The 27,449-nt window shown below is 43.7% G+C and overlaps 1 protein-coding gene and 3 non-coding genes across 4 annotated transcripts in view; 1 reads left to right on the top strand and 3 right to left on the bottom strand.

The window, feature by feature from the left end:
* The first annotated feature begins 1,371 nt into the window (after positions 1-1,371).
* TRNAK-UUU (transfer RNA lysine (anticodon UUU)) lies at positions 1,372-1,444 on the top strand. Its single transcript has one exon. It is a non-coding gene; the product is annotated as a tRNA-Lys (tRNA).
* Positions 1,445-2,478: 1,034 nt separating this feature from the next.
* Positions 2,479-2,551, bottom strand: TRNAF-GAA (transfer RNA phenylalanine (anticodon GAA)). The gene has a single exon. It is a non-coding gene; the product is annotated as a tRNA-Phe (tRNA).
* Positions 2,552-5,747: 3,196 nt separating this feature from the next.
* TRNAK-UUU (transfer RNA lysine (anticodon UUU)) lies at positions 5,748-5,820 on the bottom strand. Its single transcript has one exon. It is a non-coding gene; the product is annotated as a tRNA-Lys (tRNA).
* Positions 5,821-19,026: 13,206 nt separating this feature from the next.
* OSBP (oxysterol binding protein) overlaps positions 19,027-27,449 on the bottom strand; it is a 35,452-nt gene continuing 27,029 nt past the window's right edge. Inside the window, exons 10-14 of the mRNA XM_010599140.3 lie at positions 24,228-24,331; positions 22,432-22,527; positions 21,259-21,440; positions 20,275-20,495; positions 19,027-20,180 (exon numbers count right to left, since the gene is read on the bottom strand). Coding sequence (XP_010597442.3) covers positions 20,038-20,180; positions 20,275-20,495; positions 21,259-21,440; positions 22,432-22,527; positions 24,228-24,331 — 746 coding nt within the window. The 3' untranslated portion in view covers positions 19,027-20,037. The remainder of the gene's footprint in view (positions 20,181-20,274; positions 20,496-21,258; positions 21,441-22,431; positions 22,528-24,227; positions 24,332-27,449) is intronic.

Below are 27,449 nucleotides of genomic sequence, written 5' to 3'. Positions count from 1 at the left end.
GAGCAGTTGTATTCTACACGCATGGGGTTGCCATGAGTCTCAATGACTCAATGGCATCTGACAACATTATATCATACACACCGTTTGGCACCTTGTGTTTTTGCACTGAACATAGCACGGGTATCTTTCCACAACTGATCATCTTTAACACTTTGCCCATGGTTTTCCTGATATATTTCTCCATAAACGAACGCAAGCCTCATTGCTCCCCCACATAGTCGACTGTCCCTAAACTCCAACGAGAGTTAAAATAGGTGTGAGGCCCCACTTCACAGCATTCCCTCCCTTTCAAGGGATCTTATCCAACGCCTCAAGGAATGATGCGGCAAAGAAGTTAGGAGGCACAGCAGAATTACAAAATTGACTAATTAGTCGGGTCTCGGACACAGCTGCCGGGGTGCAAGGACTGCCTAAAAATATAAAAATCTGGCCTGTAGCCAGCTGTGATCAAACTCTTTCAACATAAGTTTCAGGAAAATGTTCAGATTCCTTAGCGAAGGAAAACAAACCAAACCAAACCCATTGCCATCCAGTCAATTCCAACTCACAGCGACCCTACAGGACAGTGTAGAACTACCCCACAGGATTTCCAAGGCTATAAATCTACAGAAGCAGACTGCCACATCCTTCTCCTGCCCAGCGTCTAGGGGGTTCGAACTGCTGACCTTTCGGTTTGCAGACGGGCGCTTAACCACTGCGCTACCAGGGCTCCCTTTGCGAAGTAAATATCGTCATTTCCCATTTGCGGTTCCCTCTGCCTAGAACTCTCTTTCCGAGTCTCCAGAGGCCCAGTCACCATCATACACAGCTCAGCTCAGTCATCACCAGCCCTTGGAAGACTTCAAGGACCGCTGCTTATGGAGTCGGCCCAGGCGTCCAGGCTCCGCAACGGCTGGTGCCACCATCAAAGCGGTTGATTGCGTGTCTTCTGGCCTCAGTAAGGACGGCAACTGTGTCTTTGCGGCCCTACAAGCCAGTTTATTTAGGTCCTGGAGTGCAGTGGGCGCTCAAGAAATATCTGTCCTGCAGATGATTAAAAGACTAATTAACTATGCATAATCGCTCCGCCCACAAGACGCTCTGGTACCAAAAGAAAAGAAACCGGTTGCCGACTGGTCAATTCAAGGCCCAGACTGGAATTAGAAATCTCGCCGGTCAGGCGCCTCTGCACGGGCAGGAGCTGGCGGTGATTTTTCAGTCTTCAGAGTCTATCTGTGACGGCGAAAAAGGAGAACTAAAGGCTCGATCTATCCAAACGCTCGCTCCAGAACCATCAGCCAAACGACTCAGAATTTTCATCCAACGGGAAGAGAATGTGGCCACGTGGCTTGTTTCACTGCGGATAGGCTAAGGGAAGCACTTTCTTTTGGAGCCCGGATAGCTCAGTCGGTAGAGCATCAGACTTTTAATCTGAGGGTCCAGGGTTCAAGTCCCTGTTCGGGCGGGAACTCTTTTAAACTCAAAAACAAATTTGAGTAGAAGGGCAAGCCGTGCAAGTGTGAGGTTAAATCAACCCACCCGGCCCTTCCCTCACGGACTTGGTTACAACCCAGAGGGATTTTCGGAAATGAAACGTCTATAGTCCCTTTCCAATGGTCGAATATTGCCTTTGGACTCATAGTGACCCTATGCACCACAGAAGAAACACTGCCCGGAACTGTGTCATCGTTGGTATGCTTGAGCTCATTGTTGCAGCCACTGTCAATCCATCTTGTTAAGGGTCTTCCTCTTTCTCCCTGGCCCTCTACTTTACCAAGCATGATGTCCTTCACCAGGGACTTACTCCTGATAACATGTCCAAAGTATGTTAGACCAGACTCACCATCCTTGCTTCTAAGGAGCCATCGGACATTTTTGTTAGAACTTATATGTTATGTTTATACTCAAAACATTAATAAACATAGCCAAGAAAACTGCACACCTGTTGTCAATCATAATAGTAATGTTTTTGCCCATAACTGTGCGGTTTTGGGCACTGAGCGATCTTTTCAGGCACGTTTTATCAAAAAACGAGGTGAGGAAACAAGTTCCAAAAGATTTTTCCAATCGAAACCTGCGTTTATAATCACGTCTCCAGGGGGGAGCTGTCGTGACCAGATTCCTAACGCGCCAGTGGGGCCCTGACTTGTGAGTCTTGCTGTATGGACAGATGGTTTAGAAGACGTGGCACTGTCTAATGTCTGTAGTCAATGAAGAAATTTAAAATTCTAGCGAGTTGGCTGCGGCTCAAACCTAAAACTTTCTACGTGAAAAGTAACCGTGAAACCTGGTGCTGCCTTTACCCAGTTGTATATATGGATTGACAGGTTACTTCTGATTTCTAAATTTTTTTTTTAAGAGAGCTTTCACGTACACACAGTGCTTTGCTAAATACCATCGTCGCCGTTGTTACGTGCTTGCTGTGCGTAATCTAGTGATATTATAAACAAGGAAGTAAACTTCAGTATTACTTGCTCAGAAAGGGGCCAATAAAAACCCTGCCGAAACCCGGGATTGAACCAGGGACCTTTAGATCTTCAGTCTAACGCTCTCCCAACTGAGCTATTTCGGCAAGCACAAATGCTGGTTTCATTCAACTAAGGAAATTAAAAAAAAAAAAAAAAAAATCACATTTCTTCATAACTTTCACCTTTTCAATTTCAAATTTCATTTTCTACGTTGTATTATTTTTATCTCTGAGGTTTTGAGAGCAGTGAATGAGAAGACTAATCTCTGTCATGTGAGGAAACTTTCTGGCTTTCCCTCACTTTCTGCTTTGCCCCAGGCTACCTTTTATTGTCTCAATAAAATGATATTTCTCCGCTCCCCTTAAAAAAAAAAAACAGAGCCCTAATAATAACAAAGAGAGCCACTTAACAAAGTGCCTACTGTGTACTCAGTACTTGATCTACATGGTTAAATTCAATCCCCTTGACCCCTAGGATCAGGTCAATATGATAATTTTTAGATGAAGTAACTAATTTTCCCCAAATAATCCGGAACTGAACCAGAGCTGAAAAAAAAAAAAAAAAGAGCTACCCAGCTCCAAAGCCCAAAAAGTCAAAAAAGACTTTAGTTTTTTTGTTACTACCTCCTCAAAGGGTGAAAACCACAGCTGAAGAGGGAGCGAGCTTGAGGAGGGAAAGGGGGTAAGACTAGTCCTTAATGTCCTCCATCCCTGTCTTCTCTCTACCCCAGCCTATTCTGTTCTTGTTCAGACAGTTGGAGCAAAGAGACTCCACCTTTCAAGACTGCCAAGTGAACTTGATCACTTTCTCTCAAGAAGAAGAGAGATTTCTGTGTTTGCCACTGCTGCTTACCTTGTTTCTCTTCCTGGAATGCCTTTTGGCCTCATGATTCACTTTTCTTCAAGAAAGAAGTCTTATCTTGTCTAGATAGCCTACTCTTCCTTGGCTCAGTGACCATTCTTGGCCCATCAGGGATAAACTCATGAATATAGGTTCATGATCTTGGACACATTGGGCATATGTCTCTTTGAAATGGGTCCCTACCTGTTTCAATACATACTTTTTGTTTCCTCCCTAGATTGAAAGCTCTTTAATAATAATAGCTACCATGTGTTGAAATGCTTGCTCTTTGGCAAAGACTCAGGTAAGCACCTTGCATGTGCTATTATCTTATTTAATCATCACAGTAAGTTTATGAGGTAGACGCTTGTATTATTACTCCCCTTTTTCTGACAAGGTGAGGGGACGATAAAGGTGAGTCTACGTGGTGCTCAGTTAGGCATTCCTGAGTGGATAGAGCAGGCCGAGCCTCACACTTGGGGGCTCCCTCCATCCCTGCCCCACTAGTCAGGACTCAGTAAGTACCACAGTCAATCAGCAAGAGGGCAGTTGACTCACTCTGACCATCTTGTCAACAAGGAGATCAAGAGTGATGTTTCTTCTGTTGCCTGGCTGAAGCAAGGAAGGCTCAATCTCCAGCCACACAAGGGAGGTACATACATATGTAACTGTTCCCTTCAACTCACAGGGGAAATTAGTCTTGGTGACCCCATGTCTGCACCTTTTTTTTTTTTTTTGTACCTCTTCTTACATTTGCAAGCCGACTTCCTAAAAGCCTCACAAGGATCTGAATGTTTTCCTTATTAATTATAGCCGTTGGGAGCCAGTTTTTTTCATTTTTCAAACTCTGGGACATTTGTCCCTTCCCAGTTCCTTGATGCACTCTTTCCCAATATGCAGCAGAAGCTGCTATCTCAACCTCAACTAGTCCCTTTAGGGGGAAGAGATTTGACCTCCTTTGGCGGGGAGGGGCTACTCTGTTTGGGGTTTCCATTTCTAGATAGCCAACTTTTTCAGAGTACAGAAAAACTCCCTCGAGTGGTAGTAGGAAGACGGGAAAAGGCAGAGGATTCCTGTCATATTTCGTAAGTAGCCAGCCAGATGGAATAAGAGAGTGGGCAGTGGCCACTGAAAGAGTGAAAGCAGGCGTTATTGAGTGTACTAGGGTCGTCTCGATAGCGTCTGTTATCCATCCTTTATTACAGCATTGGGAAGAATGGAAATTCCAGGACACTTCATTGTGCGCATGAGGAACCTGTACCTAGACCAAGAGGCAGTTGTTGGAACAGAACAAGGGGATACTGCATGGTTTAAAGTCAGGAAAGGTGTGCATCAGGGTTGTATCTTTCATCATATTTATTCAATCTGTATCCTGAGCAAATAATCTGAGACGCTAGGGCTATGAAGAAGAACGCGGCATCATTAACGTGCATTATACAGATGACACAAACTTGCTTGCTGAAAGTGAAGAGGACTTGAAGCACTTACTGATGAAGATCAAAGGCTACAACCTTCGGTATGGATTGAACCTCAACATTAAACAAAAATCCTCACAACTGGACCAATAAACAACATCATGATAAACGGAGAAAAGACTGAAGTTGTCAAGGATTTCATTTTACTTGGATCCACAATCAATGCCCATGGAAGCAGCAGTCAAGAAATCAAAGGACCTATTGTACTTGGCAAATCAACTGCAAAAGACCTCTTTAAAGTGTTAAAATGCAAAGAGGTCATTTTAAAGACTAAAGTGCGCCTGACCCAAGGGGATTTTCAATCGCCTCATATGCCTGTGAAAGCTTGAAAGACGAAGAAGAATTGATGCCTTTGAATTACTGTGTTGGAGAAGAAGATCGTATATACCATGGACTGCCAGAAAAACGAACAAGTCTGTCATAGAAGTACAGCCAGAGTGCTCCTTGAAAGCGAAGGTGGTGAGACTTTTTCTCAGGTACTTAGACCTTATCAGGAGGGACCAGTCCCTGGAGAAAGACATCATGCTTGGTAAAAGTAAAGGGTCATCGAAAAAGAGGAAGAACCTCAAGGAGATGGATTCACACAGTGGCTGCAACAATGGGCTGACTGACACATAGCAACATCGTGAGGATGGCACAGGACCGGGCAGTGTTTCCTTCTGTTTTACATAGGGTCCTTTGGGTTGGAACGGACTCCAGGCCCCTATCAACAACAAGCTGGGATCCAGTAGCCCCCGTTCGGGGGCCGCAGAATACATCCTTTTCCGCCCGCAAAGCGATTCACCGGAATTCCCCCGTTGTCTCGGCACCAGGGTGCGGGTGTGATCATCCTCGCGGAGGTCGGGCTTCTCCCACCAGAGCGGCTGGGCTAGGGGAGAACACACTCCAGGATCTTATTCCCTCTTCTAAAGGGAAACCGCTAACAAACACAGCACCAAGAAGGTGGGATTTTTGTTTTTCTGAATCATTATCAAAAGTGACAGTCCGCCCGAACAGGGACTTGAACCCTGGACCCTCAGATTAAAAGTCTGATGCTCTACCGACTGAGCTATCCGGGCTCACGAGGGTGGCTTCCTGTCGGTGACTGAAGACTGTGGCATCATGTGCGCGCACGCTCACAGGCAAGATGTTGTAATAGGAGTTCCCAAATCCCGCCTTTGTGTGTGACTCCATCCAATTCTAATCCACAAATCCTGCGGGGGCCGGGAGGTGACTAGGGAGGGTGATTAAGTTGCTGTTTGGCAGCTAAATACAGATTTCTTAAAAAGGAAATAAAACGCGCCCTCTTTGATTTAGAAGGTCATCTCCTCGTTGGTAAACGTGACCCCTGAGTTCTGCAAAACCCAGTGGAGAGAGAAATTGCCTGATGGCAGTTCCCCGCCCCTACGCCTTTCTTTGTCCTGATCCCAAAGCGCACAGTGTCAGAGACCACAATTCAACGGATAAAGGTATCAGGCTGCCCCCTTCCTCTGAGACGCAGTTCCTAGTCCTCTCCCCACGTGCCCACCTCAAAAAAAAAAAAAAAAAAAAAAAAAACAGCGAAGCCGATTAGCTGCGAAGAACTGATCTGGGCTTCAGCCAGAAGCCCCGGAAAGCACCGCTGTCTGCACCGGCAAGGGCGCGGCCCCAGGCCCACCCACACGCCAAGTCCCGGTCAGCCAGGCCTCAGCGCACGCGCGCTCTCGCTAGCTGAAGCCACCCGCTTCCCACTTCTCACCGTTAAACATTCCACTATTTTAATTTTACAGAAATTGCCACGCCCTCTCACTCCCCTGGGCTTTTGCACATGCTGTTCCCTCTAACCGGAATCTAAAAATAAAAGCCAAACAACAGTTGCCATTCAGTGATTCTAACTCACGGCGACCCTATGTGTATCAGAGTAGAACTGTGTGCTGCACAGGATTTTCAATGGCTGCTTTTTTGGAAGTAGACGCCAAGCCTTTCTTCCGAGGAAACTTTGGGTTGATGGAGCCTCCAACCTTTCAAGTAGCAGCCAAATGCCTAACCATTTGCACCACCCAGTGACTTCCACCTCCCTTTCACTCCTCCGCCTTCCAGCACCCTAGAGAACTCAGCTTAACCGCCATCCTCCTAGGGACTCCTCGTTTTCTGCCCCTTTCCTCCTCTTTACCTCCCTTGCACTGTGCATCTACCACACGTTGGGTGAGCACACATGCAGGCAGCAAACATTTGAAAGCCACTTAATCAGTGCTTTAATAGAGGAATATACAAGCACCTTGGTAGCGCAGAGAACTAGAAGAGGATCAGAGTAGCACCTGACAGGAGGGGGAAAAAAAACCGTAAAAACTGTACCTTGAAAGGTGAGTAGGACCAAACCAGGCAGGCGGGAATCAGGCACAGTCACCCTTCTTTCTTCTCTGAGCTTCTTGCTGGTACCCCCCAAGTTCTTACCACAGTGATTCCCTCTTTCCTCTTGGGGTTGAAAATCAGATAAGGCCCGGCATTCCCAAAGATGGCGCCCACCTTTTTGGTCTGGAGTTAGCTGATCTTTGCTCCGAGCACTTTTCCTTGTGAATAATTGTAACAATCTCATCCCCTCCTTCCCATGCACCACAAAAAGTATTGTTACCGGAATAGGGCTCTTGCCTCTCACTGGTCAAGAATGAGCAGGTAAGGTACATAGTTTCCCACAGGAGCAAAGCTTTGCTGAAGCAGCTTGCAAGCGGAGAGGAGAAGGGCCTAGAGCAACACATATCCCTGTCTCACAGAACAAAAGATGGGCCTGAGTTTTTAAAAGTTCTTGTGTGGGAAAAGATTCATATTTATTCATAGACACAGGCGGGGATATGTTAACTAAGGTGCGAGGGCAGCAGCTTTCCAAGATGGCTCCTGTGCGGGAGGACTCTGGGATTCATAACAGGGCTTATTATGGAGTGTCACGCCTGCGTAGTCTCTGGCTCCCTGAATTCGATTCCTCAGCTGCGGCTGTAGTCCCTCGCGGCCCCTGGAGGAATGTCACACAGCAGTCACAGGTGGATGTTCTGCCCGTCTCTCTGGGGCTGGTTTTCTCCAGATGCTTCTGAAAGGCAACTTAAAAGAAGTTTGCAAGCTATTTTCTGATACCTTGCCCCATTGTTCTGGGGAATGGCTTCCTGGCCCATTTCTTGTTACTTTGTTTGCAGATTTGGAGGGGGGGGTGGTGGAGCTCTCTGTTCTCTGTCTTAAAAAGTCCCTTGGTTCCACACCCAACCCCCTATTACCTCCCTGATAGTATAGCCTGTCTCTTTTACTTGCTTCTGCTCTAACCATGCCAGCCTCTTCGCTGTTCCTCAAACAGGCACCCTCTGATCTGAGAGCCTTTGCTCCCTGTGTTAGCCCAACCTGCTAGTCCACCATTTTAGCTTCCTTCTTTTTAATCATTGGATTTTCCTGAGCCCCATATCAAAATGCATCTTTCCACCCCAGAACACAAAGATTAGGCAGGAAGCCCCCATCAGCTAGCATCTTGGTACAGAATAATGGAACGATGAGGCGGGCATAATAATAAGTTTAAAGATAGTATCTCTCATTTTGTGTTTCACCACACTTAAGAGTTCTCAGAATGCAAGGACTGGATCTTCTCTCCCTAAGAAGGGTCCAGCTCAGAGCCTGGCTCCCAAAAAAGGCATTCCCTAAACACACTGGGAATGGACTTGATGGCAACTTTTTTTTTTTTTTTTTAATGTTTGGACCATTGCACTACCTTGACTGGAGTGGGTCTTTTTTTTTTTTTTTGCGCTTTAAGTGAAAGTTTACAAATCAAGTCAGTCTCTCATACAAAAATTCATACACACCTTGCTATACACTCCAAATTGCTCTCCCCCTAATGAGACAGCACTCTCCTTCCCTCCACTCTCCTCATGTCCATTCTGGCAGCTTCTGGCCCCCTCTGCCCTCTCATCTCCCCTCCAGACAGGAGATGCCAGCACAGTCTCATGTGTCTACTTGATCTAAGAACCCCATTCTTCACCAGTATCATTTTTCATCCCATATTCCAGTCCAATCCCTGTCTGAAGAGTTCGCCCTGGGAATATTTCCTGTCTTGGGCTAACAGAAGGTCTGGGGTCCATGACCTCCGGGGTCCTTCTAGTCCCAGTCTGACCATTAAGTCTGGTCTTTTTACAAGAATTTAGGGTCTGCATCCCACTGCTCTCCTGCTCCCTCAGGGGTTCTCTGTTGTGTTGCCTTTCAGGGCAGTCATTGGTTGTGGCTAGGCACCATCTAGTTCTTCTGGTCTCAGGCTAATGTAGTCTCCGATTTGTGTGGTGCTTTCTGTCTCTTAGGCTCATAATTACCTTGTGTCTTTGGTGTTCTTCTGGAGTGGCTCATCTTAACAAGGCTTTTTAAAATAGAATCCGGTCCAGAGCCACTGGATTCCCTCCCCTCCTCCCCCCTCCCTTCTGCTGCCCTCCCAGATCAGCAACTCCCAGTGCCTGGGGACAAGCGGGATGGTTGGTTCTGGGGGTGTGTCCTAGTAATCCCTCCATCTGCCTGTCTGATGGTACTGAGAGCAAGTCAGCTGATGGATGCAAATTCGTTTTGTAAATGGCAAGGTGCTGCATCAGAAAACATTGAATCTCCTCTGAAATCGAGTCCACCCTGACTAGAGTTTCTGAGTATCTTTGCGGAGGTGGGTAGAAGGCGCATTGAATCAAGATGCTGCGAGGATATGATCAATAGTGGGTTGCGATTTAGCAAATAAAATACAGAATGCCCAATTGAATTTCAGGTAAACAACGAATATATAATGTAATAACAATATAATGTAATATAATACAATATATATTAGTGTTGATATGTTCCATGCAATATTTGGGACATAGTTATACTAAAAAATGTTCATTGCCTGCAACTCAAATTTAATTGGGCAACCTTATTGTATCTGAGAGACCTCCAGAACCGAACCAAACCCAACACAACCGAACCCAACCTGTTGTGGCTGGTGGGTTTGAACTACCTTTGAAAGGTTGAACTTTCCGTTAGCAGCCTAGCGCTTAACCACTGCACCACCGGGGGGGCCCTGGTAATCCCAGTGTAGACCTTTAGGAAGGGCTTCGATCCCCCTAGGAGTTGTCTTTAGCTCCTTGTGACTATTAAACCAGATGGACCAAGCCCAGTACGTATGACGCTGCTGAGGATTTCTCCGGCTGAGCGGTGCCGGGTTCTTGGCGACATTCCCGGAGACCCCCGGCCACTGAGCCAGACCAGCAGAGCCGGGCTCGTAGTGACCGCTCACGGCCACACCGGGGAGGCGGGGGGCGGCTGGGCGGCCCAACACTCCGAGAAGTCCGAGCGCGCTTGCCCCATTGATGCTCCGAGTAGATTCGAACCCCGGCAGCTCCCCGGAACATGGTCGAAAGCCAGAAAGAATGGAGGGAGGGCGGGGAATGATCCAAAAGAAAGAGATGTCTCTCATTGCATAGGGGAGCGTGGTCACAGGCCCTGTTTCAAGGTTAAGAAAAAAAAATAGACCCGTTGTCGTCGAGTCCGACTCATAGTCGAGGGCACAGGACAGAGTAGAACTGCCCCACAGGATTTCCAAAGAGTAGGCAGTGGATTTGAACTAATGATCTTTCGGTTAGCAGCCAACTTCTCAACCACTACTTCAGCAGGGTTCCAATCAAAGGCTAGGGAAGGGATTCTGACCTTGTTCAGAACAGTTTAAAAGCAAAGACTTAAATTTCCTTTCGGTCTTCATTTCTCCTAGCTCAGGGCGAAAAAAAAAAAAAAGTTGATTTACCACCTAAACCGACTGCCACCTGGAGTTGAGAGTAAGAACCGAAACGGTGGCAACCTGAGATCGTTTTTAAGAAATTTATAGTGCAAAGTGTGACGAAGATAGCCAGGACACTACAATGCGCGCTGACAGCTAAACTCTACCAAAACCCAGGCTACAACCAGAGACCTTTAAAACCTTCACACTAACACCTTCCCGACTGAGCTTTTGTAGCTGTAACCGATGGGCACCTCCATCTAGCTGTAATAGAGTATTTGTTCTGTGGTAAGGAAAGAGGTCAACAGTTAGGTTTGGTTGGAGGTAGACAGTCAAATAATAGAGGTGATGAGGCAAGTTTCCTGTTTACAAGCTACAATAATAAATAATTTCACTTTTCTCAGTTTTTTTTTAAACTGCCCTTGCAGTTTCCTTTTCTCATTTAAAAATAAATCATGGACTTTTCCCCATGTCAGGTATGTAGACCATTGGATTATATGGATGTAACACAATTCTACTTAATTGAACACCTAATGATGGACATTTGGAATTTTTCTAGTTTTCATTATTAAAAACAACAGTGCAATGAATACCCTTTTGTATATATTTTTCTTGTGCAAAAGGTTTCTGTAGCGTAAATTCGAAGACAATTTTTTCAAAGTCAGAAGATATGAACATTTTTCATTTTTACAGATACTGTCAAATTGGACCCTAGAAATGTATGGAAGAGATCAGCAAGACCATTTGTAAAGGCCTCACATGTAGACTTTCAATATTGCCTCCAGATGAGGTACACAGAGTCACTGTATTTGTATGTTAAAAGTATTGATTTGCTAAATATAAGGATTTAAAATATACCCACGATTTTTATAATCCCATCTTGGCATTTCTTCATTTTTAAGTACCATTGGCCCTCTGTATCCACAGGTTCTGCATCCACAGATTTCAACCAACTGGATATCAAAAATATTCAGGGAAAAAAGAGACTTTTTTTCTTGTAATTAGTCCCTATAGTATAACAACCATTTACATACTATTTACATTGTATTACAAGTAATCTACAGATGATTTAAAGTATACAGGAGGATGTGCGTAGGTTGCCTGTAAATACCATGCCATTTTATATAAGGGACTTGAGCATTCCAGGATTTTGGTATCCATGGGGGTCCTGGAACCAGTCCCCTCTCCCCATACCTGGGGACAACTATCTACAGTTATTCTCAAAATATGAAATTGGCTCGGGCCTCTCTCAAACTCTGAGAAGCAAGCCCTGGTTTAATAATATCCCCTAATAAGTTGACTTTATTCCACCTCCACCTCCATTTCATAATTTTGCATCCTTTGCATTCATTCACTTCAAAAGCAGTTTTTAATTCATTCCATAAGATCGTCGAGTTAGAATAAGCCAATGCTTCATAATCACTTGATTCATAGATAGGAAATGACATAGGCTTGTTACAGCTTCAAATGAAAATATAACTTTAGAATTTATAGGTGGCACAACAGTTAAGCACTCTGCTGCTAACAGAAAGGTTGCTGGTTGGAACTCACCCTGCGGATCTGCAGGAAAAACACCTGGTGATCTGCTTCCATAAAGATTACCGCCAAGAAAACCCTATGGGGCAGTTCTACTCTGTCACTTGGCGTTGCTATGAGTTGGAATCGGCTCCACAGCACCCAACAACAATGCACTTAAGATGGAGGATACTAGATTGCCCTTCTCAAGAGAAATTAAGAGTGCTCCTCAGATAAAAAGCATGGGGCTGTCATGCCTAAAGTGGATTGCTTCCAAGTTCTTTTCAGATAAAAGAGTCTATTATTTGTTCGATCTAAACATTTTGCTTTTCCTGGGTCATTGTGGTAGGTAGAATTAAAAAATGGCCTCCAAGATTATGTCCCCACCCCTCACCCCCTGAAATCCCCTGCATAATTCCTGGGACTGTTAATATGATAGATTTTACTCCAGTGATTAGGTTGTATTATAAAGCACAAAAACACAGTTGACTTTAAAATAGGGAGATTATCTTGGTAGGCCTGATCTCATCTCATAAACTCTTTAAAAGCAGAGTTTTCTCCACCTGGTCACAAGAAGAGGAAGCCAGAAGTTCAAAGCATGAGAAGGAGTGTCCATTGCTAGCCTGAAGATGGAGGAGACCACGTGGTGAAGAACGCAGGCGGCCTTTAGTTGTTGAGCACCTCCCCAGCGGATAGCCAGCAAGGAAACCAGGCCATCAGTCCCATAGCTGCAAGGAACTAGATTCTGCCAACAATAAGAATGAGCTTGGAAGCAGTGTTTTCTCCAAGGCCTCTGGATGAGAACTCAGCCTGGCTGTCACCTTGATTTCAGCCTTGTGATATCCTGAGAAGAAAGCCCACCCATGTCATGTGAGACTTCTGACCTACAAAATTGTGAGCTAATAAGTGGGTGTGTTAAGCCACTAAGTTTATGGTAATTAGTGATGCAATAATAGTGTCTTAGTCATCTAGTGCTGCCATAACAGAAATACGGATGGCTTTAACAAAGACCAATTTATTTTCTCACAGTCTAGTAGGTTACAAGTCCAAATTCAGGGTGTCGGCTCCAGGGGAAGGCTTTCTCTGTCCGCTCTGGAGGAAAGTCCTTGTCCTCAATCTTCTCCTGGTCGAGGAGCCTCTCAGGTGCAGGTACCCCGTGTCCAAAGGATGCACTCAGCTCCTGGTGCTGCTTTCTTGGTGATATGAGGCCCCCAACATACTGCTTGCCTCCCTTACTTGAGAGATAAAAGGTGGTGCAGGCCACACCCCAGGGAAACTCCCTTTATCTTGGATCAGGGAGGTCACCTGAGTGAGGGTGGTGTTACAATCCCACCCTAATCCTTTTAACATAAAATTACAATCACAAAATGGAGGACAACCACTCAATACTGGGAAGCATGGCCTAACCAAGTTGATATGCACACATTTTTAGGGGGATATAATTCAATCCATGACAAACAGAAAACTAATACAATAGTATGGACTTGCCCTGTCATTGTTGTTGTTGTCAGGTGCCCTCAAGTCTGTTCCGACTCATAGTGACCCTGTGCACCACAGAAACAAAACACTGCCCAGTCCTGCGCCACCCTCACAACTGTTGCTATGCTTGAGCCCACTGTTGCAGCCACTGTGTCAATCCATCTCATTGAGGGTTGTCATGGATTGAATTATGTCCCCCCAAAAATGTGCATCAGTTTGGCTGGGCCATGATTCCCGTTATTGTGTGTATTGTGTGATTTTCCTATATGTTGTAAATCCTGCCTCTGTGATGTTAATGAGGGAGGATGGGCAGCAATTGTGTTAGTGAGGCAGGACTCAAACTACAAGACTGGGTTGTGTCTAGAGGCACAATATATCTTGAGATATAAAAGAAAGAAGCAAGCAGAGAGACAAGGGACTTCATACCACCAAGAAAGCAGCACCGGGAGCAGAGCACATCCTTTGGACCTGAGGTTCCTGTGCTGAGATGCTCCCAGACTAGGGGAAAATGGATGACAAGGACCTTCCCTCCAGAGCCAAGAGAGAGAGAAAGCCCTCCTCTGAAGCCAGTGCCCTGAATTTGGACTTGTAGCCTACTAGACTGTGAGAGAATAAATTTCTCTTTCTTAAAACCATCCATTTGTGGTATTTCTGTCATACAGCACTAGATAACTAAGACAACGGTCTTCCTTTTTTTCACTGACCCTCTACCAAGCATGATGTCCTTCTCCAGGGACTGATTCCTCCTGACATGTCCAAAGTATATGAGACGTAGTCTCACCATCCTTCCTTCTAAGGGGCATTCTGTTTGTACTTCTTCAAAGACAGCTTCGTTCATTCTTTTGGCAGTTTATGGTATATTCTATATTCTTCACCAACACCACAATTCAAAGGTGTCAATTCTTCTTCGGTCTTCCTTATTCATTGCTCAGCTTTCACACACATATACGGTGATTGAAAATACCGTGGCTTGGGTCCGGCGCACCTTAGTCCTCAAGGTGACGTTTGGTTTTCAACACTTTAAAAAGGTCTTTTGCAGCTGATTTAGCCAATGCAATACGTCTTTTGATTTCTTGACTGCTGCTTCCGTGGGTGTTGATTGTGGATCTACGTAAAACGAAATCCTTGACAACCTCAATCTTTTCTCCATTTATCATGATGTTGCTTATTTGTCCAACTGTGAGGATTTCTGTTTTCCTTATGTTGAGGTGTAATCCATACTGAAGGCTGTGGTCTTTGATCTTCATCAGTAAGTGCTTCAAGTCCTCTTCACTTTCAGCAAGCAAGGTTGTGTCATCTGCATAACGCAGGTTGTTAATGAGTCTTTCTCCAACGCTGATGCCCCGTTCTTCTTCATATAGTCCAGCTTCTTGGATTATTTGCTCAGCATACAGACTGAATAGGTTAGTAATCAAGCACAAACTGGTTGCACCACCCAGGAACCTTTGGTAACACTAACATCACCTGTAAAGCCTACAGAATGTGACCTCTGCAAGGCTATTGATAGAAGATTCTGAGCTCATTGGTTCCTTGTCTTTAAATATTGCCTCATCTGGCCATTCTGCCTCCTTCCCCTGAGAGATCAATGTGAACCAAAGAAGGGGTTCTTTACTTGAAGATAGTAGGAAGGAAAGCCTGAGGGTAGGGTAGCCACAGATTATGAGCTTTGGAAGGGAAGACTCATGAAAAGGCTGGAATGCTCCCCACAGGGCAGAATTCTGGGCAAAAGCTTTATAAACTTTAAGAAGCAAGCTGTACATTTTGATAATAATCTTCCATAAAGGATACACCTATAGTGAATAAATTCCAAGGATTTTTCTACCTCGTTTTAGGACTACACTGTAAATTGTTCTCACTTATCTGATTACTAAAGTTGAGTAAACTCTTGAAATTAAAGGTTTAACGTTTCTGTGGGGCTTCAGAGGTTCCTGACAAGTGGAGTAATTTATAATCTTGCTGAGTCATAATTCTGAATCATGAGTGTGGTAGGCCCCTCAGGATCTACATCCCAACTCATGTCATGGTGGCCCATTAATGGACTCAGGCAGGGATTATGAAACTCTTTCAGCTACATTCGACTGCCCCTAAGGAGTAAACTAAGTGCCACAGTGGTATTCAAGATTGTGGAATGCCTGTCCCAGAAGTGTCATGGGTCTATGGTAGTGGTTTTTACCTTGCCAGAAAAAAACTGCTGAAACTTACCATCAAGTCCAGCAATGAGACTGAGGCAAATGACTTGAACAGATAAGTGTCATTCCCAAGAACCAGGCTAGGAAAATAATCCCTGACAACACAGCTCATTCTTGTGGACATGGGGGCCTTGAGAGATCAAGGCAGACTTTCATCGCTGTGAAGTAAATTGACTCATGGTGACCCTAGCTCCCTGTGATATAGAGTAGAACTGCTCCATAGGGTTTTCTCTGGCTGTAATCTTTACAGAAACAGATCGACAGGCCTTTCTTCCACAGCACCACTGGGTGGGTTCAAACCACCAGACTTTAGGTTAGTAGTCGAGCACAAACCGTTTGTGCCACCAAGGGGCCCTAACCACATTAATAAAAAAAAAAAAAAAAAAAATTTTAATAAGCCTCCAGAAATAGAAACGTGCATTTTAGCATAATGTGATATAATCCCAGAGGGAACTATTTAATTACCAGCTGCCTTCCAACTCAAAGAATTTATCCCAGGGCAAGAGGCTGTAGAGATCACAAACTCGGGGGTTAAACAAACCCAGCTTTAAATTCCAACACTGAGACTAACCTATCAGCTCTAAGACCTTGAGGGAATTTGCTTATATTAGGTTATTTTCTTTGAGCTTTCTTCATCTTCAAAATGACTGTAACAGGAGAGGTCAGCACAAGTGGACTAAACCAAAAGCAAGGAAGTTTCCTAAATAAACCGAATCCTTCGAAGGCCAGCATAGAAGGAGAGGGGATTTGGGGACCATGGTTTCAGGTGATATCTAGGTCAACTGGCATAATAAAATATATTAAGAAAACATTCTGCATCCCACTTTGGAGAGTGGCATCTGGGATCTTAAACGCTAGCAAGCGGCCATCTACATCAGTGGGTCTCAACCCACCTGGAGCAAAGGAGCATGAAGAACACCAAAGACACAAGGTTAATTATGAGCCCAAGAGACAGAAAGGGCCACATAAATCAGAGACTACATCAGCCTGAGACCAGAAGAACTAGATGGTACCTGGCTACAACCACTGACTGCCCTGACAACACAGCAGAGAAACCCTGGGGGAGCAGGAGAGCAGTGAGATACAGACCTCAAATTCTCATATGAAGACCAGACTTATGGTCTGAGACCAGAAGGACCCCGGGGGTCATGGTCCCCAGACCTTCTGTTAGCCGAAGACAGGAACCATTCCCAAAGCCAACTCTTCAGACAGGGATTGAACTAGACTCTAAGATGGAAGGTGATATTGGTGAGGAGTGAGCTTCTTGAATCTAAAAGTAGATACATGAGACTATGTGGGCAGCTCCTGTCTGGAGAGGAGATGAGAAGAAGGCAGAGGGGGTCGGAAGCTGGCTGAATTGACACAAAAATACAGGGTAAAGAGAGTGCTGTCTCATTAGGGGGAGAGCAACTAGGAGTATATGGCAAGGTGTATGTAAATTTTTTATATGAGACTGACTTGCTTTGTAAACTTTCACTTGAAGAACAATAAAAAAAAAGACTGTTACTCATTTACCTCTTAAACAACTGTTTAAGTGTGAGCCAGCCATGCTGAATTCCTACCTCAGCAGCCTGTACACAGAAGCAGATGCTCAGTAAACATGAGGGCCCTCCCACAGGGCAGGAAGTGCGCTTGCTCTGATCTGCAGGCTTTCTAGGCCCCTTGGTTACTTTGCTCATCTCCTCCCTCAACCTGAACCTTAGAGAAAACATAAACAAGCATTTTTACTGTTGTTACTTCTCTCAACGGTCTTCAAATAAAAATTAAATTGCTTACACTTCAAAAAACAGAATTTGAACCCCTGGATGACACATTTAAGAATCAGAATCTAAACTGGGCAAAAACTGGGCAAGGGAAGTTAAATTCATCGAGGTGAAACAGGCCATGCATCAAAAATACTAGATGCCCTTCCCCTATACCAGGGTGGGACATTGACAATTATATTGGAGGGGCAGGGAGTGTTGAAACTACTTTTCTGCTCACAGACCCTCCAGAATGGTGCTGATAGTTAAAACACCTGGAAATCTGTGCACAGTTTTTCTTTCATGTCTAGCTCTCTTTTTCAATGTCTCATGGAGAACAGGGCTCCCAGACTCCCAAACAGAACAAATCACTACTGGACCAGACACAACTCCCCCAGGCCCAGCAGGAGTAGAAGTGAATCAGACAAATGATGAGACTTTTTAAAAATTATTTAATTTAGTAGTTTTCTTGGAAAAAAAGCAATAAGGCAAAAAAACCAAAAATATATATAGTTTTGTTTTGTTTCCATGTGACTTTATTCCACCTGAAGGACTCAAAGCTTCCATTAAGCAGAATCTGATTGGAATCAAGCCGGAAATGTAGTGTGTGGATGGTGGAGGAAGAACAGTGGGATAAAGCAGGGAAATTCAATTTAGTTGGCCAATTCCCACTCTGTCTAAAGCTCCTGATTAGGTCACTGCTTTTACGGGCCTCCCTGAAAGTAGCCCTGGCACCATCCCTTACTTGTGTTGGGAAGAGGGGTCTTTGGAGGGTTCCCCAGCAGTCGTCACTCCTCTCTCAGGCTTCTCACAGCTATGGAGGGAGGGATGGTAGGAAGGAATAAGAGAACTAATGTCCTTGGTTTAAATCTAATTTCCTTGGAGGAATGGCTCCCTCTGGAATGATATTTCCCCGCAGGACCCACACTGGCTGAGGCTCAGCAGTTAAGGAACAGAAACAAAAAATAGTAACAAAATACATACAAGGAAGGCACCTCAATTTGTGATCCTCAACCAAAGGTGGGTGGCACAGGGGTTAGATTTTTTTAGAAAGACAACCAAAACAGATACAGAACAAAAAATGAAGGATGCCAGGGCTCAACAGAAGCAGTTCTCTTATCCACCCCGCCTGATGGGGCTTTCACCCCCACAGCCGGGGAAGGCCCTTCGGGGATTTATCTTGTGGGCCATGATCTGGAAAGAGGCAGCGTTCAACTACAAATTACTCTGCTGACCTTCTACCACACTTTTCCTAACAAAAGAAGGAAAAGAGACAGGAAAAAGGTAAGGATTTCATTTTCAAGAGTCGGGTAATTAGGAGAGCAGAGTTTAGACAGCAGTGGGCACCTCATGATAGAAACCATGGACAGCGTGTTGCTGAGTCTGCCAGCCATGATCCTGCTCAGGTTTGACTCTGTCTGCCCCCAACAGATGGAAAGCAGAGGAGCTCCAACCCACATCAGTATGTGTCCAACACAGGGTCCCAGGGAGACAAGTGGTATCAAAAAAACAAGATTCTTAATGGGAGGGAGGAAAGTCAAACCCCAAAATTAGATTTTTCTCTACATATATATAATATACAGATATTTAACACATTATTCCAGAGGTGACTCCAGTCCACGGGGCTTCAGAGACGGTGAAAACTTTTATTCCAGATTAAGACCTTCTCTCAAACTCTGAAGTGTATCAGAACGGGACAGGCGATGTTCCGCTCCACACTGGGCACAGACTCAAACTGGTACTGTGCCAGAAGAAAGAAGAGAAGCTAGGAAGGCAATGAAGGGTGGGGGTGAGGAGGAACTGTGAAAGCAGAAGTGGCTAGCAGTCTTTATCCATCCTGCCTTGTGGTCTCAGAAGTTCTCTGCCTGGGGAAGTCCGTAAAACCCCTTCATGAGGATAGCAAAACCCTTCGACAAACCACCCAAGTGGCCTCCAGTTGTCAAAGAAGATGGAGAACAGCAGAAGGGTGTTTTATGCAAGCGAAGACAGAAACTTCCAAGAATGTAACTCTGAATGTTCCGATCCTAGAGGAAAATCCCTCTCGTTGGTATTCCAATACCTCAGTTACCTATGCACGGGCACCCCATTACACCTGCCCCATTTGTAAACTCATTTCATATCATTATACCTAAGCTCCACTGCAACCATTCACAATGCCTCCGTTGGTGGGTCTCATGTGTGTTTTTTGTTTTTTGTTTTTTTTAAAGGAACTTCTAAAATCAGCTCTTGCTCTAACAGCACCAAAATGCCCCTGAATCATAATCTTATGCAGATTTTGGCTGAACAGGATACTACAAGGGGAGGGTGGGTGCCACCCTCTTACATGGGGGCAGAGGGAGAAGTAAGAGCCAAGAATCCTTGACTACGCAGATGTGAAATAACACTACCTTTCAGCCACTAAACCTCTCCCTTATACACATCGGTATCTAGTATGTCGATTTCAGTTTCAATTAGCTAAGGCAACCAGCCAATCACCACCACTGGCGTCTGCTTCTGGTGATTGATTTGGAAAAAATGATTGGTTAAGACAGACAAACTTGAGGAAAGCACTCGGTAAGAAAGTCACGACTGCCAGCTTTCCCGCACATCCTCTGTCCTCTTCTCCTTTGGGTCCTCCTTCAATTTGCTACTGCCGTCTCAGAAAATGTCCGGGCATGAGCTCCAGTCTTGTTTTTCTTTACATTCCCAGTATCCTCCTCTATAAATATGGGTTAACTCCTTGGTAACAGGGTCCTTCTTCTGCTCAAACCATAATGCCTTATAGGGATCATAGGGTGTGCCTAAAAGAGAGGGGAAAGAAAAACAGAATTAGAGCTGAACACACGCTGCCATTCTCCCCGCATCAAGAAACGGGGTAGACGGCAGATCCGTTACCATCCTCTGTGGCTTTCATAGCTTCAGCTTCTCTCTTCCTTCTGGCAAGTCTTTGTTTTTCCTCCAGGCGCTGCTTCTCAGCATTTGCTTCATCCCAGCGCCCATTTTCCATCAGTCTCTGGTCAGGCCGTAACCGGCTGTCTGTTGGGGCAGTGCCACCTTCCCAGGCATTGAGAGTCAGCGCCAGCTCTGAGAAGTAGTACATGTTTTCTGCATTCTTCCTAAAAGTGGAGGATGAGAAAGACAGAGGGTAATGCCAAAGCCCATGCCCCAAGTCAAGGAGCCACAAGTAAGTGCACTGCCAAAGACCTCATTACCAAGGCTATCCGACAAACAAAAAGAATCTAGGACCATGTCAGGTACTCATAATTAAGGACGCTCCAAATCCCCTTCCCAACATCCCTCCATTTGATAGTCTTCTGGGCTTGTGGCACACTCAGCTGAAATTACCTACATTCATTAGGAAGAAAGGGACATTTTGTTAAATGCAAGTTCCTTATTTGTTTTCTTTTCCTTTTAGTCTCTTTCTGACATAATTACTACAGACTGAATGGTATTAGATATCAGGAGACAAATGGCCTCTGACAAACTGTTTCCAAAGTCCTGCATGTTGTTTCAGGGACCTCTATATTGCTGCTGGGACTTTGAGGGAAACTGTTAACAGGTGGTAGGCACCTTTTTCCTCTAGCTGTTTCTTAAGAGTTTTGCTTCAAACTGTAGAAAAATATCTTTCTGAATACATTCCTAAGGACCTTAAGAAAGCACCTAATAATTTTTTGGTAGACGTGGTTTGATTAGTTTGAACTTCCTTAAGGCAAGGCATCCTGTAACTAAAATGACACAGTAACAATCTTCTGGTAATCTCTCCAAAGGCTCCAGTTTTCCTTACTCAATCCCTCACATAACTAAGTGGAAAACGGCATCATTACTGCTCCAAGGTCGAGGCTGAAGTAGTGTCTGGGCAGCATGCATACTGATACTCACGGTAAAGGGTTCCTTTTCCACAGCATGACCCTGCTTTCCTCTGCTTCGTGGCCTCTCTGACGAGCATCACCCCCGTTGTCCCCAATGACTGGCTGTACTTTGAAACAATCCATTTTCTCATCCCATGTCCCCAGAAGTGCAAAGTGAACTTTTCCTGATGGATCTGCCACTTCCCCTGTCACCTACAAGAATGGAGAGCAGGGCTTTGGAGTACAGCATTCGCTGTGGGTTAGCTTACCTGACTATCCCAGAAGCCAAAGTCCTAGGGCAAATATTGGTTAAATCCTGTTAAAACAGACACCATGCGACCATCTAAATTATTTTGTTAGAATTTCTTGTACTGCTTGAAATAACTGAGCCATGAGTTGGGGGTTTCGTTATCATCTTGTTATACAGAATTTTTATTGCAATAATATATAGGAGGAGTGTCTGACTGGTACTTGGAATTATATTTTCCTCTCTTCATATTACTAGAGAACCACAAACAGATTTAACTCCCCAGCTATTCTTCGCCCCCCACAGAAACTCATGGCACAATTCCACTGTGGTGGTGATAACACACAACCAACCTTCAAACTTCCCAGGGATCAAACTGTCCACACCTTCTTCATGCAATCCTTTTACTAGTCCTTCCTCTGTGTTTCCCATTTTCAATCTGTTGTGGCTCTTAACTTTTACTTTGTCACTTGTCAACTTCACCAAAAGGATTTGGTTTAATAATGCAATTGATATAGTTCCCTTTCTTGCTGATCTTCTCCTTCACCTCTTTTTTGAATCACCATATTTAGTATATATATAAACCCACTCCTCACTTATCAACTTGGTTAGGCTCCAAAGACCAGGTCATTATATGAAAATCAGCATTATGCAAAAGTGGAGGGTGACCACATCAGATCACAAAAAGGAGGATAACTACATCATTATGTAACTGCCAAATTACATCATTACATAACTGCCAAACCACTGAGAATCATGGCCCAACCAAGCTGACACATAACCTTAACCATCACAGCCAGCGTTACTCTTGCCTCATTAATGCACAAAATAGTTCGACAGTAGACTTTTTACTACTGTCGTAAATGTCAATAAGTGTGGAGAGGGTGTATATATATAAATTTAGTTTTATATATATATATTAAGTGAAAAAAAAAATTAAATTCCAACTTCCCTTACCTTTCTTGCTACATCCCGAGAGAAGTAGCTATAGGGAACAAATTTAAGATTGCACTTGTCTCCTGTCTTGTGATTCACAATATCAATTTCACCAGACTGTAAAACAAAAAAGAATCATTTTATTACAAATGGATGACTTACTATCTACCAAACCCCACACCTCATAATTCTTTACTTCATCTTGCATTCCAGTGCTCCCCTGCCTTAAGATTCAGGTCTTGGTCAACCTTCAAGATGTGGAACCACTTTGTAACCTTGGTATTCCAGGTTGGGATCAAGAACAAATGACCATTTGTTTGTTTGTTTTTAGGTGTCTATTATATTTTAGGTGTGACCTTTAGCACATACATTGAAATTTGCACAGTAATTTACCTTTCTAAGGCAATCCCCTGCTGGCACCCTTCATGAACCCTGTGATTAAATTCAAGTTCTCTACTCACAATTTCAAGGTTCCATAGGGTGACCCCTTCTACACTTTATTCATTTCCCCTCCTCCCTATCGCTCAAATTCCAACCCACTCTTTAAGACTCAGCTCAATTCTCACATCTACTATGAAGGCTTTCCTGACTTCTCAGAAGACAGTTTTCCCTCACTTCTCTGAATTTATGGCATCAGGATTGGAGAATGACTCATTAACAACCTGTGATACACAGATGACACAACCTTGCTTGCTCAAAGTGAAGAGAATTTGAAGCACTTACTAATAAAGATCAAAGGCTCAGCCTTCAGTATGAATTATACCTCAATATAAAAATCCTCACAAGTGGACCAGTAAGCAACATCTTCATAACCAAGAGAAAAGACTGACATCAAGGATTTCATTTTACTTGGATCCACAATCAACACCCTTCCAAGCAGCAGTCAGTAAATCAAACAACGTATTGCACTGGGCAAATCTGTTGCCAAAGACCTCTTTAAAGTGTTAGAAAGCAAAGATGTCACCTTGAGGACTAAGGTGTTCTTGACCCATGCCACGGTATTTTCAATCACCTCATACGCATGTGAAAACTAGACAATGATTAAGGAAGATCAGAGAATCGATCCCTTTGAATTATGGTATTGGCAAAAAACAATGAATATATATCATGGACTGCCAGAAGAATGAAAAAATCTGTCTTGCAAGAAGTACAGCCAGAATGCTACTTAGAAGTGAGGATGGCAAGACTTCGTCTCATGTATTTGGACATGCTATCCGGAAGGACCAGTCCCTGGAGAATGACATCATGCTTGGTGAGGCAGAGGGTCAACGGAAAACAGAAAGACCCTCAATGAGATGAAATGCCATAGCTACTGCAAGAATGGGCAGTGTTTCATTCTGTTGTAAATATGGTCACTGTGAGTCAGAATCAACTCGAGTCAGAATCAACTCGACAGTACCTACCAACAACATTGTCTTAAGAAAAACCCTGGCAATTAGTAAGATATTACCTTAAAATATCTCTTATACTACCTTGGCAATAAATGTTTCATGAATAATGAAAAGAGGAAGAATGGGGACCATGATTACTATTTTCTTACACCTTTCACAGTGCCCAACACAGTCGTATAGTCACTGAATGAATGTTCTAATTTGGTCATTTATAAATAGCAACAATATGTCATTATCCTAATAAAGAAATTGGGCAGGTGGATGGACAGAGGGAGAGGGATACTGCCTGAGAGAAATTCCTTAGCAAAAACTTATGAACCAGTAACAACATTCTGGCGCCCAACTCACATGTCCTAATTACTGCAAGGATGTACCCAAAGAGATATTCTTCTGAACTTCAGAAGCATTGTGGGGACTTTTACTCACCTGATCTATCCACAATTTCCCAACAATAATGTTGTGCACTGTCGTGGTAACTTTTTTCCAAGTGTAGTGGTGCCCAGTTGCATGGAAAATACAGTGAATGGTACCTGGAAGCAGAGACGTACAGAAATTAAGCCAAGTATTAGAAAAACAGCACCGTGCTAGCTAGAAACAAGGCACTGGTTTCCTCCTATTGGCATTTCCTAGTTAACAAAAGAAAATAAATTAAAAAAGATTTATGAACTTCTAAATGTTGGAACCTCTGATCAAATTTTTTTCTTGACTTTTTAATTTATGGATAAAATATAACTTCTTATTGTTGTTTTTAGGTGCCTTCCAGTCAGTTTTGACCCAAAGTGACCCTATGTACAAGAGAATGAATCACTGGCTTGGTCCTGTGCCATCCTTACAATCACTGTCTTGTTTAAGCCTAGTGCTGCAGCCACTGTGTCAATTCATCTCATTGACAGTCTTCCTCTTTTTTGCTGATCCTCTACCAAGCATGATGTCCTTCTCCAGGGACTGATCCTTCCTGATATATCCAAAGTACGTGAGACGAAGTCTCGCCATCCTCACTTCTAAGGAGCATTCTAGCTGTACTTCTTCTAAGACAAATTTGTTTGTTCTTCTGGCAGTCCATGGTATTATATTCAACATTCTTTGCCAACACCGTAATTCAAAAGCATCAATTCATCTCTAGTCTTCCTTATTCACCGTCCAGCGTTTGCATGCATATGAGACAAGTGAAAATACCATGGCTTGGATCAGTCACATCTTAGCCCTCAGGGTGACATCTTTGCTTTTTAATACATTAAAGAGATCTTTTGCAGCAGATTTGCCCAACGCAATACGTCGTTTGATTTCCTGACTGCTCCCTTCTCAGGCATTGATTGTGGATACAAGTAAAACAAAATCCTTGACAACTTCAATATTTTCTCTTTTTTTTTTTTTTTTTTTTGCTTACTGGTCCACTTGCGAGGATTTCTGTTTTCTTTATCTTGAGGTGGAAACCCTGGTAGCGTAATGGTTAAGTGCTACAGCTGCTAACCAAAAGGTCAGCAGTTCAAATCCGCCAGGCGCTCCTTGGAAACACTGTGGGGCAGTTCTACTCTGCCCTATAGGGTCACTGTGAGTCGGAATTGACTTGCCAGCAGTGGGTTCTTGGTTTTTATGTTGAGGTATAATCCATCCTGAAGGCTGCAGTCTTTGATCTTTATCAGTTAAGTGCTTCAAATTCTCTTTGCTTTCAGCAAGCAAGGTTGTGTCATCTGCATATCATAGGTTGTTAAAGAGTCTTCCTCCAACCCTGATACCCCATTCCTCTTCAAACAGTTCAGCTTCTTGGATTACTTGCTCAGCATACAGGCTAAGTATGGTAAAAGGATACAATCCTGATGCACACCTTTCCTGATTTTAAGCCATGCAGTATCCCTTTGTTCTGTTTGAAGGATTGCCTCACGGTCTATGTAGAGGTTCTGCATGAGCACAATTAAGTTCTCTGGAATTCCCGTTCTTTGCAATGTTATCCATAATTTGTTATGATCCACACAGTTGAATACCTTTGCACAGTCAATAAAACACAGGTAAACATCTTTCTGGTATTATCTGCTTTCAGCAAAGGTCCAACTAACATCAGCAATGACACCCTTCATTCCACCTCCTCTTCTGAATCCAGCTTGAATTTCTGGCAGTTCCCTGCTGATATACTGCTGCAACCATTTTTGAATTATCTTCATCAAAATTTTACTTGTGTGTAATATTAATGATATTGTTCAGTAATTTCCACATTCTGTTAGATCACCTTTCTTTGGAATGGGCACAGATATGGATCTCTTTCAGTCGGCTGGCCAGGTAGCTGTCTTCCAAAGTTCCTGGCACAGATGAATGAGCGCTTTCAGCATTGCATCTGTTTGTTGAAACATCTCAATCGGTATTCCATCAAATCCTGGCGCCTGGTTTTTCATCAAAGCCTTCAGGGCAGCATGGACGTCTCCCTTCAATACCATGAGTTCTTGATCATATGCCAGCTCCTGAAATGGCTGGACATTGAGTGATTCTTTTTGATACAGTGACTCTGGGTATTCTTTTCATCTTCTTTTGATGCTTCCTGCATCATTCAATATTTTGCCCGTAGAATCCCTCAATATTGCAACCAGAAGCCTGAATTTTTCTTCAGTATTTTCAGCTTGGGAAATGTCCAGACTTTTCTTCCTTTTGGTTTTCTAACTCCAGGTCTTTGCACATTTCATTATAATACTTTATTCTGTCTTCTCGAGCTGCCCTTGGAAATCTTCTGTTCAGCTTTTATGTCATCATTTCTTCCACTTCACTTTAGCTACTCTATCTTTAGGAGCAAGTTTCAACATTCAAGAGCAACTGAATGATGATAAACCTTGATACATGATACATATCAGCCAGAAATCTATTTTCTGCAGCAGTGGAGATAAAAATGAAAACAAAAACTCCAGTATTTTTACCATTGTGCTTGTAATATCCATGGCCATTGCAATTTCAACTCATAGTGACGGACAGAATTTCCAAGGTTATAAATCCTTACGGAAGGAGACTGCTGCAACTTTCTCCTGCACAGCAGCTTGTGGGTTCGAACCACTGAACTTTTGGTTAGCAGCCAACTGTTTTAGCCACTGTGCCACCAGGGCTCCTTGTGCCTGTAATACCAACTGCCCAACTTATGGGAACAGGTCAAATCTGCCCCAACACAAAAAAATAAAATTATATTGTGGAATGAGCACATATTGGTAGTCAGGACTGGGGATGGGGCCCCATTGTTAGTGACTACCTATGTGACCCTAAGCAAGCCACTTATCTATGGGCCTTAATAGTAATAATAATAAAAAAAAAAAAACAGGAGTAGTGGCTAGAGCACAGATCTTGGAATCGGACAGAACTGGATTCAATCCTGGGTTCATCGCTCATTAGGTGTGCAACCCTAGCTGTGTTTTTGACTTTCCTAGGCCTCGGTTTTATCCGATAAACTTGGGGTGATCTCATCTCATTGTGCAGAGTAAATAAGAAAAATGTCTTTAGTTTCCAAAGAAACTTGTTGAAACATAGGCACTCAGCAGACATAGGTGTCTCCTGTTCCTCTGGGTTGATTTCAAATGAATACCAAACCAAAACCAATGGTTTGAACCATTCAGACATTAACTGGAAATTCAAAACAATAAAAAAATTTATAAACACGTTAACAATATAGTCAATTCC

The sequence above is a fragment of the Loxodonta africana genome, chromosome 7 (genome assembly GCF_030014295.1).
Source record: "Loxodonta africana isolate mLoxAfr1 chromosome 7, mLoxAfr1.hap2, whole genome shotgun sequence".
Taxonomy (NCBI): Eukaryota; Metazoa; Chordata; class Mammalia; order Proboscidea; family Elephantidae; genus Loxodonta; species Loxodonta africana.
The sequence above is the reverse complement of the archived record's forward strand: the minus strand, read 5'-3'. Positions and strand labels throughout refer to the sequence as shown.